This window comes from Cyanistes caeruleus, chromosome 2 (genome assembly GCF_971803275.1).
Source record: "Cyanistes caeruleus chromosome 2, bCyaCae1.hap1.1, whole genome shotgun sequence".
In the NCBI taxonomy this organism is placed as follows: Eukaryota; Metazoa; Chordata; class Aves; order Passeriformes; family Paridae; genus Cyanistes; species Cyanistes caeruleus.
In genome coordinates this window covers 49,190,218-49,210,057 of record NC_141702.1, presented here as the reverse complement: position 1 = coordinate 49,210,057, position 19,840 = coordinate 49,190,218, and the positions used below count along the sequence as shown (strand labels likewise).

Sequence of the window (19,840 nt, the reverse complement as noted above, 5' to 3'; positions counted from 1 at the left end):
TTTCCAATAGGGATTTTGTAGGATGGGGAAAGGATTATGAAAGGAAATACGGCACCGGTAGTTCAAAAATATTTTAAAACATATCCTTCAGACTGTAGTGTTGAGACTCTTGCAATCCTGCCTGGGAAGGAAGGCACCGCTAAATTATTGTCAGCCATAAACTGAAAATCATATAGTGCTTTCAAGGGGTATGTGACAAGTGGTTAAATAATTTTTAAACAATGAAATTTTAATAGAACTGTCTAGGAGGTAATAAGGTGATAAAAAAATGAAAATTTGCTTCAGTTCATAGATTTGGATAACTCACACTAAATAATTTTGTTCTCTGTGACCAGGCATGCACAGAAGTCATCAAGACTTAATATTTTCTCATATGTTTATGCAAACTCTCGGGCTTTTATAAGGCCTCTTACAAGTTAAGAACATATTCCTATACCTAACCTTCCAAAATAAGTTGAAAGCTTTCTGTTTGTAGTGCTGTCTTGCAGACGACAACCAGGATTGTACACAGTCTTCCCATGTCACATACTCCTTTTGTATTTGTACAAGCTTGTTCAGTCTAGATAGTAGAGGGAATAGGGAAGCCTCAAAATCACCTGTGCTGATAAAAAATACTTTAAGATTTGCTACAGAGTCACATAAATACATTCACTTGCTCTCTCCTTAATCATTCATGTTGAATAAATTGTTCTAAGGTAGCAACAAATGGCAGCATACATGTACTGGTTTTCCATTCATTGCTGTTCTTTATAGATATAAAATTAGGGAAACAGAAAAAAAAAATCATGTTCTCATCATGTCTTCTTTAGCCCATCTAGCTGAGAAATGCGTAACTTCTACTATATTCAGTATTTTAAAAATACAATATTCCTCTTCTACCCCAAATATGTAGGGGTACACTTGGCTGATGACTAGAAGAATATGAGTAGCTAAAATGGTCCCTTCAACTGGGTTTTGGCATCCTATTAAAATTTGCAGTTGTAGTTGTAGTCAACTAATACATATTTCATGTTAGTTTATAGATTATATAATGCATATTTTCTGTACACATGCTAATGTTTCCAAGATGCTCTTCCTAAACACAACCCTTCCAAATTTTAGAAAAAGCAACAGATTTTCATGTTTTCCTGTATATTTTGCAGGATTTTCTTTTCCAGTGTGTGCACAGGCAGGTCTTTTCCCTTGAAGTTAACCTGTATTTGCTATTTATCTCCTCTAAAGATTTGGTTTAGTCACCTGGGTTCAGCGTCATTGTTTTCAGAAAAGCCAGTCATGCTCCATGCTTAGAGGTGAAACCCTGAGAAAAAAATGTCATGCTTGCATGCAAATACATCCTAGGATAAAAAAGAAAGAAAAGTGAAAACTAACGGAGCGCACAAAATCAGTTTTAAGTTTGTTGAGAAGGTCTTTGTGTGTTTCTGGTGGGTGCTGACAGCTCCACTCTGGGGTCAGGTTTTGAGGTGCCTGTTGCTCCATGGAGAGTTACTGCACACCTTGTGAGGCTGAGCCTCGCAGAGACCTGGCAGGTGTTTGCCCCGCAGTCCTGCCTAGTTCAAATGCGGTCCTGATTTAAACTGTGATACAATTTGTGTTATAATTAAATAATGATACAATGCTGATACTGTTTCTGCTGTACACTGGCCAAGCAGTTGGTGCATGGTACTTGTTTTAGGGCACAGTGCAGTATTTTACCCTAGGGGAAGGTACATCTTACGTAAAGTAGTTGATTGAGAAAGTCTAAAGTAAAGCAAAAAGCAAGACCTTGCAAGGAAGCTGTGCTGACTATCTTATATAATGGCCTTTTCTTCTTAAGTTCTTTCTGTTCCCCTTGATTTATAAATCTCTTCAACTTTTGTCAGAAGTCAGCTCTGGTAAAGAGAGGGGCCAAGTGAAATGAATGTGCCATTTTTGTTTGATTTTGTTCTGCTTTCTGTATGCTTTTTCCTGCTTATACTTCCAGCCCTAGGAGCAAATGGCAACAGAAGCCTCCCTCAGCCCACACAAAATTGATAGAGTTTTCAAATTGTATTTCTACAGTTGCAGTCTGGCTGCAGTGGGAAAAAGCCCACAGCTAGTGTAGATGAGGATAGTTGGATACCATTGTTAATGTATTCTTCACTATAAGTCTTAAGATCTCTGTTTTTCTAATCTCTGTTCCATTCAATTTTTTTCCCAAATTAAATTTGTGTATTACAGGCAAAATCAGCAAATTAACAATTTACATCAGAAGATAAGGGAGAATGAAATACGAGCTCAACATGCACGACTGAGCCATCTTGTGAACTGCGAAGAGCCATACTTGACTAACTTACAGGTAGGATGAATACTTTTCTTTCAGCAAAGCTTTCCACTGCACTGTACCTAAAAGCATATTCACAATTTTCTGCAGGACAAAGTGTAGAGCTTTTGTGATTATTGATGGCTGTGTAATTGCATAGCTGCAAATTGTGTAGAGAAGACCTTCTTGGTATTGTAGTTTACCTTATATTTGCAGAAATCTAAGTTTTGTTAAAATCTTGTACGTCTTGAAGTCTGATAAAAATGAGATAGCAATGAGGGATTGTGACACTATAAGAATAAGAGTTTAACAGCATGCATGTATGGTAGTCCTACAGAGAGATAGTAGGAGAAAAAATAGTTTGACAGGAGAGTATCTGAAAATAAGTAATAGAGGTTTTCTGTAGAGGAGGAGATACTGCCCTCCTGATTATATTATTAGATTTTATGGATAGAATAGATGGAGGAGATATGAGAAGGCAAACAGACTGGTGGAGTACCTTTTAACAAGACACCTGAAAAGGATATGGGCTGATACTCTTAGGGAGCACTTATTGTGAAAGGGAATGTCTGGTGATATTTTGAGTATACTTGTCCTAAGTTTCATCTGCCTAGCACAGGTATCAAGTAGCATAAGGATGAGGTAGCAAAGGTTCACCAAGTGCAGATCAATGTGAGGACTGTGGCTGCTTATAGCACACAAATTCCATCTCCAGGCCTTGGCATATCTAAAAGGCAATGCAGCAAGGGATTGTTAAAGGCAGATATGCAGAGAAATAGCTTTTCTGTCCCTCTTTTATTATGTTATCTTTTTCTTTCACAAACACTGCAGTAGAATCTCAGCTGGGGTACTTCAGTGTGACGTTATTTGTGTACTTGGAATAACACAGCTGTACTCTGTTATCTCAGGTGAGACTGTGGTTTGTGTGACAGCAGAGAAATTCAAGTGGAGCCTCAGTGTGAAGTTAGGTATACAGAGGCTTTTTGAAACATCTAGGAATGTCTAGGCTTTTGTTGCTTCCAGATCTCCTTCTATAAAATACTTCAAAATATGTCCAGATTAAGACTTTTTTTTTTCATTTTTATTTGCAGGGGGGAGGGTGTGCAGGAGAGAAGATGCAAACAAAAGACACAAACAAATAAACAAAAGAAACAATATTTCAGAAACTGAAATTTTAGTGCACATATGTATGTTATGCTTCAAATAAAGCAGCAGGCGCATTCCTCTTTCATAATTTAAAGAAACTTGAAAGTTTATAATGTATTTGGGTTTCTGCTTGATTTGTGTTTGGGTTTCTGCTTGTCTTCTATAAGATGAATTTATAAAAGAAATCTAGTTTAATGAACTTTTTAATTTCTTAATACTTTGCTGAAGGAATGTCACTAGTTAAAAGAAATTATACAGACAGTGTTTTTAAAGATAACCAATCTATGTTATTAAAAGAATCTTGAAAGCCTAATGGGATGCAATCTCCTTTTTCATACCACATGCAGCCAACTTCCATTTTGTGCTTGCCTGTCTCTGGCCAGCAGAGATGGAAGTTTTGCTATACAGGACAAAAGATAGGAGACCTGCCTTCTGACTGTAGCTCTAGTCTCAAGCTTGTTCTTGCACCATTCTCAACCCAGGAGTGATAGCTCTAAGCTTTGACTAGTACTGATGTTCTGCTTTAGAAAGGTCTTGGGATTTGAAGTGTCTCTTACTTTAGTACACACAAAGCAAATTTAAAATGTTTTTCTTCCCAGGAGATGGTATGATAGTGCAGGGGTAGTGATTTGTTTTGGAAATGCTTTTTATCTGCATTTATAGGGATTTATTTTGGGATCACACATCTTCTATGAATCTGAGGGGGAAAGTGGCCACACAATGTTCTTGTGCATTTATTATGAGTGTAAAGGTGTCCAGCTTCTTTGTTTTCTTGTTTCAGATTCCTGAAACACATGCTGTTACCACGTATTTCAGTGTTTGAAAAATCAAACCCCACCCTTCCTGACAGCTAAAAAAAAATGCGGGACAGTTTTGCTCTGCAGTTCAAGTGTACAGTGGTGTGAGTGAATATTTGTGTGATTATTTTATTTCTTTTCATAAGCAACCACAGTATGAGAGCACACCACTGCAACCTCACATTTCAGAAAGATCAGCATCCCACCTCGAGGAGCTTGAGCGAAAGATTGCAGCAGCTGAGAACAAGGAATTGCAACTCAGTGAAATTGTGAAACAACTTTCAACCAAATCCAGTGAAGAGAAAAAGAAAATGGAGGAGAAAGTAAGTGTCTTTCCTGTTCCACATTTCTTTTTGACACTGTTGCAGCAGCATATGTTTGCTAGAAAGCAACTCAGTATCTGGGTGCCTGAGTTATTTTCAAAAGGTCACTAAACTATCTGTGATAGAAAAAGAGGATTAATGATTTCAGGCGTTGGTAGAGGATAAATCTGGACTTGTAGAGAATATATCCTTGAAAGTGATTTTAGTTAAAATGGTAATCATGGTAACAGTTTTAATCAGGTACTAGTTAAGCTTTGGGGAAAAAAAAAAAAAACCTGCTAGTTTTTGTAGCTTACAGTGTTTATGACAGTAAATAAAGTATCATTTAAAAACACAGATTGTGAAAATTAAATCCTTATTTTTAGCATGGTTTGTAAATGTGGCCCTCAAGCCTTGAGATGCACTTACCAGCCCATATGTGCCCATTCAGCTCGAGTGGTTCTCTTGTAGCTTTCTTAGAATGTGCAGGGTGGACTTTAGTCTGAGACAAAGATAGCTGTGTTCTTAGAACTGTTTAGACAAAGGGTTTCTTTCCAGGCTTAAGGAATTCCCAGGGGTAGTTTTGAATGTACTCAGAGCCTCCCTTTATTGCAAGCAGACATGTGCCATTGACCAAGGGGTGACTAATTAATGTTTCAGGGGTACATTGTCACTGTTACCTCATCTTCTTTAATTACTGGGCTTAATTTCTATTATATCACGTTCAAGGGATACATGCAATGTGACACAGTGACATGTCAGGTGGGAAAACAAAGAAGAATGCATAATTAATCTCAAAACTCTGCCTTACCATTTCCGGTGAACCCTCAGTATGCTTTTCACTGAGGCAGGAAGGGCAGAAATTGGATACTGCTGCTTCCTCCTTTGTGAGCTTTTCCTGCCTGGATTCCTGGATTGTAGGGACTGGCGGGCAGAGGCAGTGGTGAGGACCTGTGCAGCAGTACTTGTGTTAGCAGCATGGTGTGTAGGCTGGGCCCTGATTTTGGGCACAGTCCCCATTTGCCCCTTAACACCTGTCCATTCTGTACACTGAACAAAAAGCTCTCCAGGAGAGAAAGGACAGTGGAAAATAAATACTCTTTTTTCAGCCTTTCTTTCTGCTTTATTTGATTTAGGTAATAAAGCAAAAGATGTACCAGGAATATGAAAAAATGTAACATACTACAAAAAGTCTTTTCCGGGCTTACAGAAAATTAAGGTGCCCGTAGAAAAGGTGTTTAAGAAAGCAACTATGCTGATCTGATGTCCTCTGATGTGATTGTCAGACTGCATCAGAGTCAAGGGTGTGGCTTCCATTTTTTGCTAGATTAAGTTCTTGGTTCTCATGTTTTAAATTGTTTTCCTAGTCCAGAGGAACTAAAACATATCCTGATTATTTGTTGCATATGAACATCTCAGTGGGTGAAAGAATTAACAAGTGTTAATGTGTTAACATTTTAAGTGTTTAAAGTGTTGAATTGTTTGTGTTTTCATTCATAAGGCACATGGATTGCTCTGGGCAGAGGTGAAGCAGTTGTGGTTTGAGGACACGTGGGCCTATAACTTGAAGCCGTTGGGATTAATAATTTTTGGTTTTGTTTCCTGCTCTTACCCAATGTTTTCATGCAGCTGAGAGTACAGTTCTTGGAGAGTTAAGCCTTTGAAAGCAGGCTTATTTTTTACTGTTATCATAAAGCATGTACTCTTTCTTTCTTCTAGCTTAAAACTAGAGACCGATATATTAATAGCCTGAAAAAGAAATGCCAGAAAGAGTCTGAGCAGAACAAAGAAAAACAAAGACGAATTGAAACCTTAGAAAAATACCTGGCTGACCTTCCAACACTAGATGATATAGAAGGGCAGACTAAACAGGTAAGGTAAAAGGGGTTTGTTTACATCTTGAAAATATAAGTAACTTCCCTAATATCTCTTCTCAAATATTTTACTGTTTCAAAATCTCTTTTTTCACCCTTATGTTTAGGAAGCGAAGTATTTCAATCTTTTAGAAATAACTGTAGGTATTAGGATTTCTCAGAGTCAGAGAAGTGACACAGGTGTGAAACTATGCAGCAGGTCACTGCAAGGCTGTGGTCTGACACGAGCTGTTCTGCTGGTGTGACACTGTGACTGACTAATGTAACCTTGTGTTAGCTGCAAATTCTAGAAGAGAAGAACAAGCAACTTCAAGAAACCATGGCTGAGTTGGAAAAGAAACTCGGAGAAGCCCGGTCACAGTGCAGAGAGAGAGAATTGCAGCTGGCATCTCAGAAGAAAAAAGAGAAAGAGCTGGTCACAACAGTGCAGAGGTATGAACAGCTCCTCAGGCTGTGCCCTGCAGTGGGTGTGCTTCCCCACCTGATGTCAAGACCTAATGCTCTGCAGTCTTAGTCTATTACAGTGCTAATGAATTTTTATGGTAGGGGTTTTTCAGCTTGCTCCATGGCAAGTTGTAATGAACACCACAGAGAAGAGTGAGCCTAGGGCATTCTTTGCTGTCTGTCCTTCAGGCTGTTGGACACTCCAGCAGTGGCATCATAGCCTGTTGGCAGATAGAGGATGGAACAAACTTGTGTGGCAAAGGGGCATTATATAGAAGCTGTCAGTAGGGCTATTTAATAACTGATGCTGTCATGAGCTATGGAAAAGCTGGATATTGGCTGATGGGTATATCAGGGAAGGGTCAAAGATACCAAGAAATTCCAGATATTTCTTACCTTTTCATCAAGGGTGCAGGTATTTACAAGGAAATATAGCTGTAGTTAATAAGTTGTCATTGAACTTACCTAAGTATGAAAAAACAAATTGGACAGATAATCCAGGTGTGGGAAATAGAAAAGGTATTTTAGATCAGGGGACCTACTCAAACAATTTTTTAATTTTTTTTTTTATTAAAGAGGAGAGGGAAGTAGGGGAGAATCACTTTCAAGTATCTGTGGATGTTCCTGCAGTTTCTTGTCCCTGCACTGGGGAAAGGTGCATGCCACAGAAGTCTGAAAGGTTTCCATGATGAAAGGCGAGCTGGCTGGGACACCTTGCCAGCCAAATTGTTGTCACATTGTTTCCATCTTACCAATGGAAGCCCTTCGTGCTCTCACAATCTAGAGTGGGATCATTCTGTCTTTTCTGAAAGCCTCCAAATAGTTGGGGTGACCTCTGGTTTCTAAATAAGACAGCAAGATTAGCACTAATAAAGCGTATTTCCTTTCTGAGAGAAGGTAGCAGAGAGAGGCTGTAGCTGCACGTATGGGTTGAGTTGAGCAATGGATGGTCTGAAGGCCATGCCCTTGTGTGGGAGCATTCCTGTCAGGAATGGCCTTGGGCTCACCATTATGAGTCACAGAGGCTGTGATGGATGGGCCACCAGCACTAGGCACAGTGTCTGATTCTGGACTCCACTTCAAGTTGCATGTGCCCCAGTGAGACAGTCTGATTTAAAAGCTCTCAAAGCTGTGAAGATGCCTCTGATCTATGCTTTGCCTCCCCCAGTAGCACAGAGCTACTGTGAGCATTGTAAAGCTTTGCTTTGCTCCTCTCTGCCCTCTCTCCCTACACCGTACTGCTGGAGCTCTGCCTGTTGGGAGACTCAGCACAGAATATGGCACATAAAACCAGCATTCATCTGCATGAATCTGCCCTTGTCAGTGCCATGGCAACTTGAGTAGTTCAGAATTTTTGCATCATTCATGCACTGTTGGTGCATGAATTATATGCTCATTCATAAGGCTGGATTCTGCTAGGAACAGTTTTACAGTTCTGGTTGGGAAGATGGTGCAAGTTTCTAATTTTTTCCTAGAACACACAACCCTCTGGTTTCTATTAGGCCACTTAATCTTTCTTTCATGTTGAATGGCAGTTTACAACAGAAAGTAGAAAAATGCCTGGAAGATGGTATCCGGCTTCCTATGTTGGACACAAAACAGCTTCAGAGTGAGAATGAATGTCTCAAAGAGAAGAATGAGAAAGCCAGTAAGGTTAGTCTGCAAGTTATCTTCTGGTGGTGTCTTTAACCTTAAGTCCTGCACTTCCCTTTTTTAAAATATAGAAATAAATATCTCACTAAAGAATTACTTATTCGTTGCTAATTCAAATGACCTTTCAAGACCTACCTGTCTCTGTTCAGAACATTGATTTTGCATGAATTTTGTGTTCTGTCAGAGTTGAACTGTACTGTCATTTGCATTTTTAAAGATGCTAATTAGAATCTGTCTATACACCTGTAGGCTAATTTTTAGACAACGATCTGAAGATATTTAAGCCTTCTAAATTGCTCAATTTTATGTTCTAGATTATAGACAATCAACAAAATCAGATAACTGGACTGATTTTGGACATGCAGGTAAGGAAGAGTGTATATTCTGTTGTTTACTGTGTACATTTTTAGTTCATAAGAATAACATTGCTAAAGTTAGATTTTATTCTTTTTTCTTTCTGAATAGGAGTCAAAGGGAGAAATGCCAAAAACCTTAATCTTATAGGTGGACTATAGTAACCCATGGTCTCTTTCAGGCTCATAGTGTAGTCATTATGTCTCTGTGGTTTAGCACTTCACTGGTTCTCATCAAAAAGTGAAAAACTGTTGCTATGTTGCATCCTTATTCTGCTGGTCTAGTGGATCTTCCAAAGTACAAAAGCAGTGTTGCTTAGGGGCTTCATTGTTCAGTTTGTTAGAAGAGACAGGTGCCTTTCTAAATCATCCCGCTTCACCCTGTTCAACTGGTTTCTGACACTTAGATACCTTAACTGTCTTGGTGGATCTCAGGTACCCAGCTTGCAGCCAGAGATTTTTCTAGACAGCAGAGGTTGTCAGCTAGGAGTCAGCTGCAGCTCTGTAGATCTGATTAACAGAGTGTTGAAAGTTACTCAGTGACCGCTGTTTGTTGTGGAGAAAAAGAAATGTTATACAGCTTTTAGAGAAGAAGGTATTGCTTGCAATAGAAAAAGCTGAGCATTTAAAAAAACCTAAACATCTGTTTTCAGCAAATATTGAAGCCAAACTCTAGTTTCCACATTTCTCTTCTAGAATGTCATTTGTCTATTGAAAGTTTTCTCCCACTGTTAAATTGCTTCCTTTCTCTGCCTCTATGACAGGAGGCCTGATTCCTGTCAACAGCCATGTATTTGTTTGATTAGATTGCAGTGTATGAAATGTATCTGTAGAGAAGGAGTAGGAGAATTTAGGTTGAAACATGAGGTACATATATTAACTGGAAAGGAAATTCACTTACTTAGCTTCACAAGGTTTGAAGAAGACTGATTTTATCAAACTGAGATGTTTGCATGGAGCAGACTGGTATATGCAAAAATTGTGATATAGTCAAATACTGTTTCAGGTGTTAGATAATTAAAAAAGAAGTTCAGCTTCAACTTCATAACCTTTTTGAGGTTCTCTGTCCCTTTTTGTAGTTAAGATTATTTACATATATACTCCATATATATGTTGTGCTTATTAGAGATACACACAACTTGCTGAGTGTAAGCTATCATCAACCTAGGTCTTTCCATGTTTCCTAAACTTTCTGATCTTTTTCTCACTATTACCTTTATTTTGAGACTAATGGTCTTCAGTGTTTTGTGTGCTTAGCCTGACATGACTTTAGGGAGCTGGACTAGGAAATGCTGAATAATTGTGACTGTCTGTGAACAGGGTACTGTTCTGTTCTCCAGGAGTTCCTCTTTCTTTTCCTCTTGAGGTATTTTGTATAAGGACAGAAAATAAGATTTGAAAATTATGTCAGCCCTCAAATTACTTGCAGAATATAGCAGCTGCTTTGTATCCTTGATCTCCCTGGCCTTCCATACTTGTGATCTGGGAAGCATTGAAAATTAGTTCATTAGACATTGAAATCCCTTATCAGCACAGAGATGCAATTTATCTTCAGCTAAGATGATCTCATTTTATTCCCTGTCTTCTGCCACATTGTAAACTTACGCTTGAGAATGCATTTCAGTTCATTGTTTTTAACTTCCAAGCTGAAAACAAATTCTGTTTCAGACAGCAGTTGTATAAAGCAGTATTAGTTTCTATTTGCTCATAATCATGGTGAAATTATTTTGATCTTGCTTGTGTGGTTTTACTTCATTGATTTGTTGTTCTGAGTGAGAGGGATTAAACTTTTGTTTGGTCTTGGCAAGATGCTGTGCTGCATATATAGTGCATCTTTAGAAAGAGAAAAATTGTAAATGACAGTGGTGTTTTAAAAAATAAATTCATATTTACATGATTTAGACATCACAAAACTAACAGTTTTGGTACAAAAAGGAGAGTAGAAGTAAGTCAGATTTGTACAATGCCTATGTTACCCAAAGTACATCTGTCAATCTTGTCAGTCACAATAAACCCGAGCTGTGCCAGGCTGGGAATATTGCCACCAAGTTGTAACTTTGGAAAGCAGATGGGAAAATTAAGGGTGAAGTATAGAGAATTCATAGCACCATGAGAAACGTGGAAATCTTAGCCATAGCTATATATGAACTATAGGTTCAGCCAAGCTGTTTAGCACATGTGCTTTTTCTGAGCTTTAAAATGAGGGTGACAGAGAATGATAGATCTTAGGTGTATCTTTTCAAAATAAACATTGATTTATAGTTCTAGTAGTTCCCATTACATGGGGCAGTTCTTGAGCTGAATGCGTACACATTGCTTGGTGTATTCTAAAAGTTGTTTTTTTGCTTAGTTTGCAAAGTCATGTAAATTTAGTGGCAGATGTAGTTCTGAAAATACACTGGGGAAGGTTAATATTTCTCACCCTGTCTTCCCTACCACCATCCCCCTTCCAGAAGGCTGGGCAGTCAAACCTTTTTTGTCTGTTATTGACATGAATATGAAACATTTAAATGGTAGTCCTAATGCATCTATCATAGCTGGGGCACTGGGTGTCCCTGAACTTGATCTTCATCAAAGACTGTTAAAATTGGAAGATCTTTGGAAGCTGGGAGAGCGTTTTTGGCACTGCATTGTCCTGTTCACTTCATGCTTCTTAAATATGATGTCTGTACACCACAGATGGAGCTGCAAAGACCTTCAGTCCAACCTAGTAATGGCTATTTTTCTCAGTAGATAATATTTCTAAAAAACTAAAGGCAGTGATTCAACATCATTCCAGGTTCTGCTCATCTGCAAGCACGCAAAGGAAATGCCTGAAGCAGTTATTTCCTGCCCTCTCCTGGCCCAGGGTGTTTCCTTTGCCTCCTTCCTCCCACTGATGTGTGTAGCTGTGCTTTCTCAAAGAGCTTATCTTTAGGATACATGTTACTTCAGCACTTCCTTTTGCAGGGCATGCTGTGGGTAAAAAGAGCAGCAGATAAAGTCTATGAAAATGGTTTTAAAAACAAGTAATCGTATCTGGGTTCTGCCTGCTCATTCTTACTGCTGACATAAAAATGAAGTGTTGTGGTTTTTTCAGTCCACATTAAGTCTGTAAATGTTAGCACCATCATTTTCCAGTTTTGCAAAGAGTATGACATAGTACTGACTCCCCACTGCTTGTGTGGTGTCAAGCTGAGTATGCAGGGCAATTTTGTCAATGCTGCAACACCTCCTGTGACCAGACAGGCCTTTAAAAACTTCATTTAGTGTTGGGCCTGCCTTGCCTCTCATTACTCCCTGCCTTCTTTTCAGTACTGATAAATCTTACAGGTGGCAAGTCACAGCTCAAGAGACCTTTCTATTTGAAAGCACCAGGGTGCTTTCAAAGTGCTTGCAGAGTTTATATAGTCTCTATTCATTGTTAGTATTCAGATAAGATGGCTTGAATGTTCCTCTTTCTAAATTTTGCCAGATGACCTAGAAAGACATATCAACAGATTTAAAAGCCAAATAGTAGAATAAACATGAGTACTTTCAAGAGTAAAGTTGTCCATTTTGGCAGTACCTCATGATTTCTCAGTGTGAATTCTGTGGTTGAAAACTGGGAAATTGACAGCAGGCGATTCCTTATTGCAGCATTTTTTTTTTATTATTATTTGTTGTTGTTTAAGATTGTTAACTTGTGTTTTCATTCATTTCAGTCTATGCAAGAGAAGCTTTCACAAGAAAAGCTGATAATTCAGAAGATGACAAATGAGCTTGAGGAAAAAGAAAGACATATAGAGCAGTTGAATAAAACTCTCTCTGAAGTAAGTAAAATAGCACCAGTAACCTAGCCCTCTACCACACCAGAGCCAGGAAGAACCTTACAGAATGATTATAAGATCCCTTGGTAGGGCTTTATGAGCTTAATTACATACTTAAATGTCCTTGCTCCCATGCAGTTATATAATGCATACCACCCCTACCTCTAGAAGTGAGAACTTAAAGGGTAAAGATGGCTAAGTAATGATAGTAGAAGTAATAGATGGAAGTAATGATAACTCGAAATAGCCATGTAAAAGCTGTCTGTATGCTGTTCTTTGGAGTGGTACAGAAACACTGATCCTATGTTTGGAAATCAATTATTTTTAATTATACTATTTGTGCCTTGAAACTTTCTGCTACAATGAATGCTGCAGACTAACTTTCCCCTTTTTTCCACTTGCTTTTCACAAAGAACCAAAGACTGATGGAAGAGAATGCCTGCCTGAAGGAGCAGATGCGGCTGGTGGAGCAGTCCAGGCAGCCAGTATCTGAGAAGATGCCTGTAGCAGACCAGTTGTTCAAGGAAATGTCCCACTGCTTGTTTGACTTGAAAGCACTGTGCAGTATTCTCACCCAGAGAGCTCAGGGCAAGGAGCCTAACCTTTCCTTACTGCTGGGAATCAGATGTAAGTGGTGTTGACTTTCCAGTGTTTAATAAATGTTTTGATACAAAAGAAGAACAGTTTAGCTAATGTGGTGCTCGAACTTGCCATCTGGACAAGCTTGTGTCCCCTTGCTATGCAGATGGAGTGGAGCATGAACTCGTGGAGCTCTCTGGAAAAGCTGGGCTCTTAGTGCCTCTGGGCCACTAAATGCATGTGACTACACAGGTCCTTGCCAAGTCAGGAGAGCAGGTAGCTGGCTCTTCATGTGGACCCAGTCATGGATATGTTCACTACTCTAGAAAAGAAAGGTGTGTAGCCATGTGTCTGTCCCTCCTGAGACACACTGCAGTCACTTATGAGGGTTCTCAGATGCTAAACACATCTCGTACCTTTGTTTGAAAGCCCTTGGGGTCAAGTGATAGGAATATCCATCTCCTGTTTGTATATGTGTATGTCTGGTTTGGGAGAGGGGGTGTCCAGGTTTTTTAAATAAGCCTTGTGCCTGGTAACTTCATCTCTTGTGCTGTTCATCTAGTCTTCAGCATTTCCTAAGCTGTTAAATTTAACCAGGAAATGAGAAGCAAGCCCTGAAACCAGTCAGACAAAGTTTATGTTAGGTCTTCGCTTCTAATAAGCTGGTTTTGTTGACCTGAAATATCATATTCTGATGTTCTCTGAATGTTAATTAGAATTAATCTTGTGGACAGGTTGCTGAAGTGAACCATCAGCAAGGTAGAAAGGTAAAGTACAGTGCATGTGCAGCAAGAAGTGCTACATGCCTGCTAGCCCTCTTTTCTGAGTGCCTGTAGAAACTCCCAAAGTCTCTAGAAAAGGCCTGCTCTATCCATTTTTTTCCACTGCTGTTCTGATTCATCAGACTTCAGGAAGTCTAGATCTTGGTGCAAACAGAAAAGCATGTCTTTCAGAGAAGCACTGATGGGCTCTGAATTGAGCTTAAGTTCACATGGTACCCCATTTTGTAGATTTTTCCTCACACTGAAGCGTGACTTGTCTTGATGTAATTAAAATGACCTGCCTCTTATTTCCAAGGAGGTGACTAGTTGCAGTATTCACAGGACACAGCTACTGGAGCTTTAACCTTGGGTGTTGTCTTTCGTAGCACTGAGCTGTTCATCTGAAGAGAGTGAAAATTACCACAGCACAGAGACCCTTTCAAAGAAGCTCATGGATGTTTGTCAGCTGCGGAAGGATATTGATGAGTTAAGGACTATCATGTCGGACCGCTACGCCCAGGACATGGGGGACAACTGCATCACTCAGTGACAACACTCCATCCTGTAGCAAACGACTTTCTAGGTCCTGCTGTGTCACAGGTCTTTGCATTTCCAGTAAAGAGCCATATGGGAAGGCTGCAAATAGCACCAGACACGCATCTCCGAGGACTGTGTGTAACTGATCCCAGGAGTCTGGTGTGCAGGGGACAGTCATTGTGTGAACAGTGGTACAAACTGCAAGAAACCTTTTCTCCAAACTACTGAATGTAGGAACAAGCTGTGAAGAATGAATCAGTTGGACACTCTGTTTCCTTCATTTGGGCTCATTTTATTAATTTGCCTAGTTTTAGGAACCAGAGCTTCAGAACAGCTGTGCTGCTACAACTCTCAGTCCTTTCCTTCATCCAGGAAAATTGTGTGACATTATCTGAGTTCAGATCTGAGGGGAGAGGGTTGAAGAACCTATGCATGTGTATGTCTGGCTGAACACAGTGAAGCCAGAGGCTTCTGCCACTGCACTTCACTCTAAGAATTGCGATTAGAACAATCTTGGAGCACTCAAAAAGTAATTGTTCTCCAAGTTGTCAAAAATTAGGATATAAGAAAGATGGTTTTAGTAATGGATGTCAATCTTGTGTGTCCAATAGGAGAGTTAAGCCCCAGGTTTAACTCCTTTATGCAAACATGTCCATAAAATATAGCTGTATCAGATTGTTTGAAGCATTCTCACGTTGCTGTAAGAAGTTTCAGTAGTACAAAGTCTGTGAACCAGAGAAGCTGTAAGACATAAAACTGCAACATACTCCATGGCTATAAGAAAAAAAGAACCCAAAACAACCAACAACTGTATTTTAGTGTTTGTACTTATTTTTCCCCTTAGGTCCTTTCCATTTCAAAAGGTTGCTGTATTTTTTTCCTGAAGGCCTCTGATAAAGTTGTGCACCACCTCAGCCATTTTTACCACAGTTACAAAAAGGGTGTTTGACCCTTGGCAAAATCAAGGCTCAAAACAGAATGTTTCCAGTTAGCAGTAAAAAATACTTGGTTGTCTGAGGACTGAAAAATTTTCCACATTGTTTGGGAAATCTTGATTTCTCCATTTTTGTAGGAAGCAGTTACATAAAATAGTAAGCTCATGTTCCATAGCTTATTCAGTGAGTGTCACTTGGCAGTGCTGTTTAACTCCCATGGGAAAAATGACATTTCCAGGAACATCACTGCAAGTTAACTGCACAGTTATGCATGGTGGAAAATAGTACTTAACTGAAGGAAACAAAAACTTGCAAAGAGCAAAACCACTTTTAAATTGCACTGTTAAGAAAAAAAATATAAAATACGTGCATCTCTTACTTGTATGGTATTGCAAGAAGGTGTCAAATGCCTTAAGGTGCAAGTCAGTCAACTGATCTGGAGTGGGGATAACAGCAGAAATCTCCTGGAAAGCTTAGAAATTCAAACCAAGTTAGTTCTAGGGTAACATTTTTATGGCTAAAGTGAATATCTTCTGTTTTCTGAATTGGTGGTGTTTTGCTTTCTGTTCATTGTTTAATGGTTACTGTTAATGTTTTTAAAATTTAGTGGTTTAATTGTTTTAGCTGTATGGATTTATTTATTTGACAGTTTTTTCTATCCTGAAACTAGACTTGGACTAATTTGTGAAAAGTAGTGTTGCTATTTATATTACTGCTACATGGTGTTATCAGATAGATTAATCTGACTGGTTCAGCTCCTGTGAGCACTAAAACAGTGTCTAGATAAAATCTTGAATGAGGTTATCTAGTTTCTACTTCAAGGAAAAAAATGAGGCCATTTTATTTTAAATTTCTGTGCTCTTTCTGTAGGCACACTTCAGTCTCTCTATCAGGGCGTAATTTGCTCCAGTCTTTCTTGTCCTTCTCAGTGGTGTGATGCAGGTGCAGTTGGAAGTATAATTGTGCTCTTCTCATTGATATGAGTTCTGCTATGAGTGGGGAAAAGATGTTCTGAACTAATCTGCATTCTTAGACTGCAAACAGATCAGTGGTTGTTATCTAAAGGAATGATTTACTCTGGTAGCTCATTAACAGTATTTATTCCCCATTAATACATACCTGCTGCATCAAAGGTGTACTTTTATACTAGTGCAAAACTGAAAACAAGGATCTTTGTACCAATGGGCTTGCACAGTTTGCTGTGCCTCTGACAGTGCTGTTTTTTGTGACTATGGCTTCAGCTCGTTCCTCTGGTGTGGTCGATTGGGTTCATCCCTGCAGTGAAATAGTCTTTAGTTTATGGCATCTGTCTCCTATCAGAATTCAACAATACTGTTTCCGATAATAAATCAGAAATATTAGGGAGAGAGGAAACACACAAGTTACACATTATTGCTTCCTTAGATGGCAATGTTGTACCTATAAAAAAAAAAATCCCCAAAACCCACGTTTATCTACATTTGTTAGAAATGAGAAGGAGTTTAATAGAGCAATTAGAGGGGAGCAGGAGATCTTTTGAGTCACTTTGAACTATTAAACTTGTCACTTGGCTGGTATTTCTCCACTGTCCCTCCTGTTAAATGGTGATACTGTACTGCAAATTTGAGTTGAGTAGTTTATATTTGCCAAGCACTTCAGAGCTTTTATGCTTTTCAAGTATTAGTTGCAAGTTCTGGGAGGAGATCCCATTTTATTCATAATACTTTTGATTGCAGTGCTGTAATCTTGTGTTCTAATGTTTTTGTTACAGAACCTGTAATATTTATGTTGATTTGAAAGCACTTGATTTTAAAACCCCCTGAGTTTTTCTGCCTCAGTCAAATTAAATAGGGAGGTGAATGATGGATGTGTAAGCCAAAGATGCAGACTACCAATTGATTATTTACAGCGATACAGTACTTTGCTTTGATTTCTTAAAATTTGGCCTATTGTAGTGGTAGCAATTACTATATATATGCATCGGTTTACAGATGCCTCTAAGTGGAATAAGCTTTGTCTAGGATATGCATGACTGTTTAATTGGTTAAAATGTAGTGTGTATGGTCTCATTCAGCATATTTAATACAGAAGTGATTAACGAATGTTAACGTTGGAATTGCTTCGATTTAGTCATGACAACTTTTTGCTGTAGCTATTAGACAATCCCAAGGGCTGAAGACAACTGCAGATGAATGGATACTGTACCGTTCTGGCTGTCAGCAAACTGCACAGTAACATTTTGTATGGTTTCAGATAGAATTTATATGATCCTCTAGAAGATACTTACAGTAACTACTGTATTTAAAAGAATGTATTTTGAAAAAGATGTGGAAAGTAACCGTCTTCCGACAAGCTATAGATGATGTATTCACTATATAGAAGTATTTACTATATAGAAGTAATGCAGCTCAGTCGTGTAAATGCGATTTAGGTTGCTGAACTCCACTGTGCAGCTTTGTGGTGTGACAGGTGTGTGAAATTGTGGAGATTTGCTGTAACCACCCACTCAGGCTCCAGCATTTCAAACTGATGGTGGTCATGAAGTAATTTAAGACCTGAAATTCCATCCTTTTCACTTCAAAAGGTTTCCTTCCTTCCTTTGCCCTTACTGCCTGTCTTTTATTTTAAACATTTTTTGGTTTTTCTTGGGAAGGGTAAGAGCACAAGGAAAGGAGGAAAGCAAGCCCTTTCTTCCACAACCTGCTGTCGTAGCACAGGCAGTGACAGCACGCTGTGGTCTCTCCATCAGGGCATAATTTGCTCCAGTTTTCCTTGCCCTTTGCAGAGGTGTGATGCAGGTGCAGTTGGAAGTACAGTTGTGCTCTTCTCATTCATATGATGAGTTTTACCATGAGTGGAGAAAAGATGTTCTGAACTAATCTGCATTCTTAGACTGCAAACAGATCAGTAGTTGTTATCTAAAGGGGTGATTTATTCCAGTAGCTCATTAGCAATATTAATTCCACAGCTGCATACCTTTGTGCCTTTTTAGCCTGAAGTAAATGTATATTCCCCTGGAACTTCAGATAAGTTGTTAGCGTGCTGATGACTGCACCTTGTTCTCTTCTTTCCTGCCATTACTTTGTTAATAAGCTTTTGTAGTAAGGACTCCTGCATAATGTCTAGAAACAGAAGTACTGAAACTAGTTACTAGGTGTACATTTCGAATGTTAGGCTGGTTGTTGTATGCAGCTTCTTTGAATACGATGTGTGAGCAGGAAACACAAATCATAATGTGTTTTTTCTATGTATATTAATTACAGTATATCACTAGTTCAGTGGGGAGGCGTGTCTGGAGCTCTCTTTTAAAAGCACAGCTGACATATGTACTGGATCAGTCCCTTAAGACTGGTAGTTTTGTAAATTGGGTTCTATTTTTGAACTGCTCAGAATACCTCATATGTAAATAGAGTTGTCATGACTTAATCACAATGTGTTCATTGTAAAAAGTAAAGGAGCCACTGGCTGGCTCAGCTTTAGGCTTGTTGTTCTTGCCTCTTTTTGTAATTTTTTTTAAAGTAGGGTTTACAGCTAGAATTTTGAATGCCAAAGTTCTATTTATTAAATAATAATAAAAGTTTTCATTGTTAATGACTGGTATTTTTCCACTGGAATTTGTTTGTTGATGTTTGGGATTTGTATCCACAGAGCAGAAATAAATTTTGTTACAAAAGTGAAATTTTCATGGTTCTCATTTGTGCAGTATCTGACATGTGACAGAAGGGACCAAAGCTGGAGGCAAGAAAGGATTCATGAAACATCTTCCCAACACTCACCCCAGCTCCCCTTCAATGGTCTTTTCTGCTGGAATACCAGCTGACCTCTCTCTTCCTGGCCTTATGTTTTGGGCTTTTTTTTTTTAAATCAGGGCCTTGATATAAAAAAATATTATTTCTGTGTGATAAAAGGATTTTAGAGCAGCATTCCCTGATTCCTTTTTAGACAGATGTGTCTGTTTGTCATCTTGGATGCTGATTGGAGAGATCACAGGTAGGTCTGTTTAAAAGACCAAGCACAAAATTCTAGGCAGGAGTCAGCAATCCCTGCTGCATGAAATACTGCGGGTCAGTATGGCCCAACACAACCCAGCAGCTTCGATTTCCATGTCAAGTTACTCTGAGGAGCAGTCAAAGGTTATGGATTTTAGTCAATCTGACAGGAGTCTTCTTCACAAGTGTAGGGGGAAGTGGGGTCACCCAAAAAGGTTTTTTTCTGGCAGTTCCCAGTGATAAATCTTGGAACATCGGGTGCTGAACGAGCTCTGCACATAGAGTGGTCATCTCCTCCCCTCCTCAAACTCCATCGTGCAGAGCGCAAAAGCTGGCACCAGCTTCAGAGACACTGAGAAATGCACTGGAATTAGGTAATGCATTATATATGGCAGACATTGCTTTTCTCCAGCATTGTGACTGAA

At 39.0% G+C, this 19,840-nt stretch overlaps 1 protein-coding gene across 4 annotated transcripts in view; it reads left to right on the top strand.

The window, feature by feature from the left end:
- Positions 1–19,105, top strand: part of CEP85L (centrosomal protein 85L) — a 136,220-nt gene extending 117,115 nt beyond the window's left edge. For all 4 annotated transcript variants that reach the window (XM_086876882.1, XM_086876883.1, XM_023924121.2 and 1 more), the window contains exons 5-13: positions 2,197–2,314; positions 4,368–4,544; positions 6,243–6,395; positions 6,675–6,829; positions 8,377–8,494; positions 8,809–8,859; positions 12,531–12,638; positions 13,049–13,262; positions 14,362–19,105. In XM_086876882.1, coding sequence (XP_086733008.1) covers positions 2,197–2,314; positions 4,368–4,544; positions 6,243–6,395; positions 6,675–6,829; positions 8,377–8,494; positions 8,809–8,859; positions 12,531–12,638; positions 13,049–13,262; positions 14,362–14,525 — 1,258 coding nt within the window. In that variant the 3' untranslated portion in view covers positions 14,526–19,105. The remainder of the gene's footprint in view (positions 1–2,196; positions 2,315–4,367; positions 4,545–6,242; positions 6,396–6,674; positions 6,830–8,376; positions 8,495–8,808; positions 8,860–12,530; positions 12,639–13,048; positions 13,263–14,361) is intronic.
- The last annotated feature ends 735 nt before the right edge of the window (positions 19,106–19,840 follow it).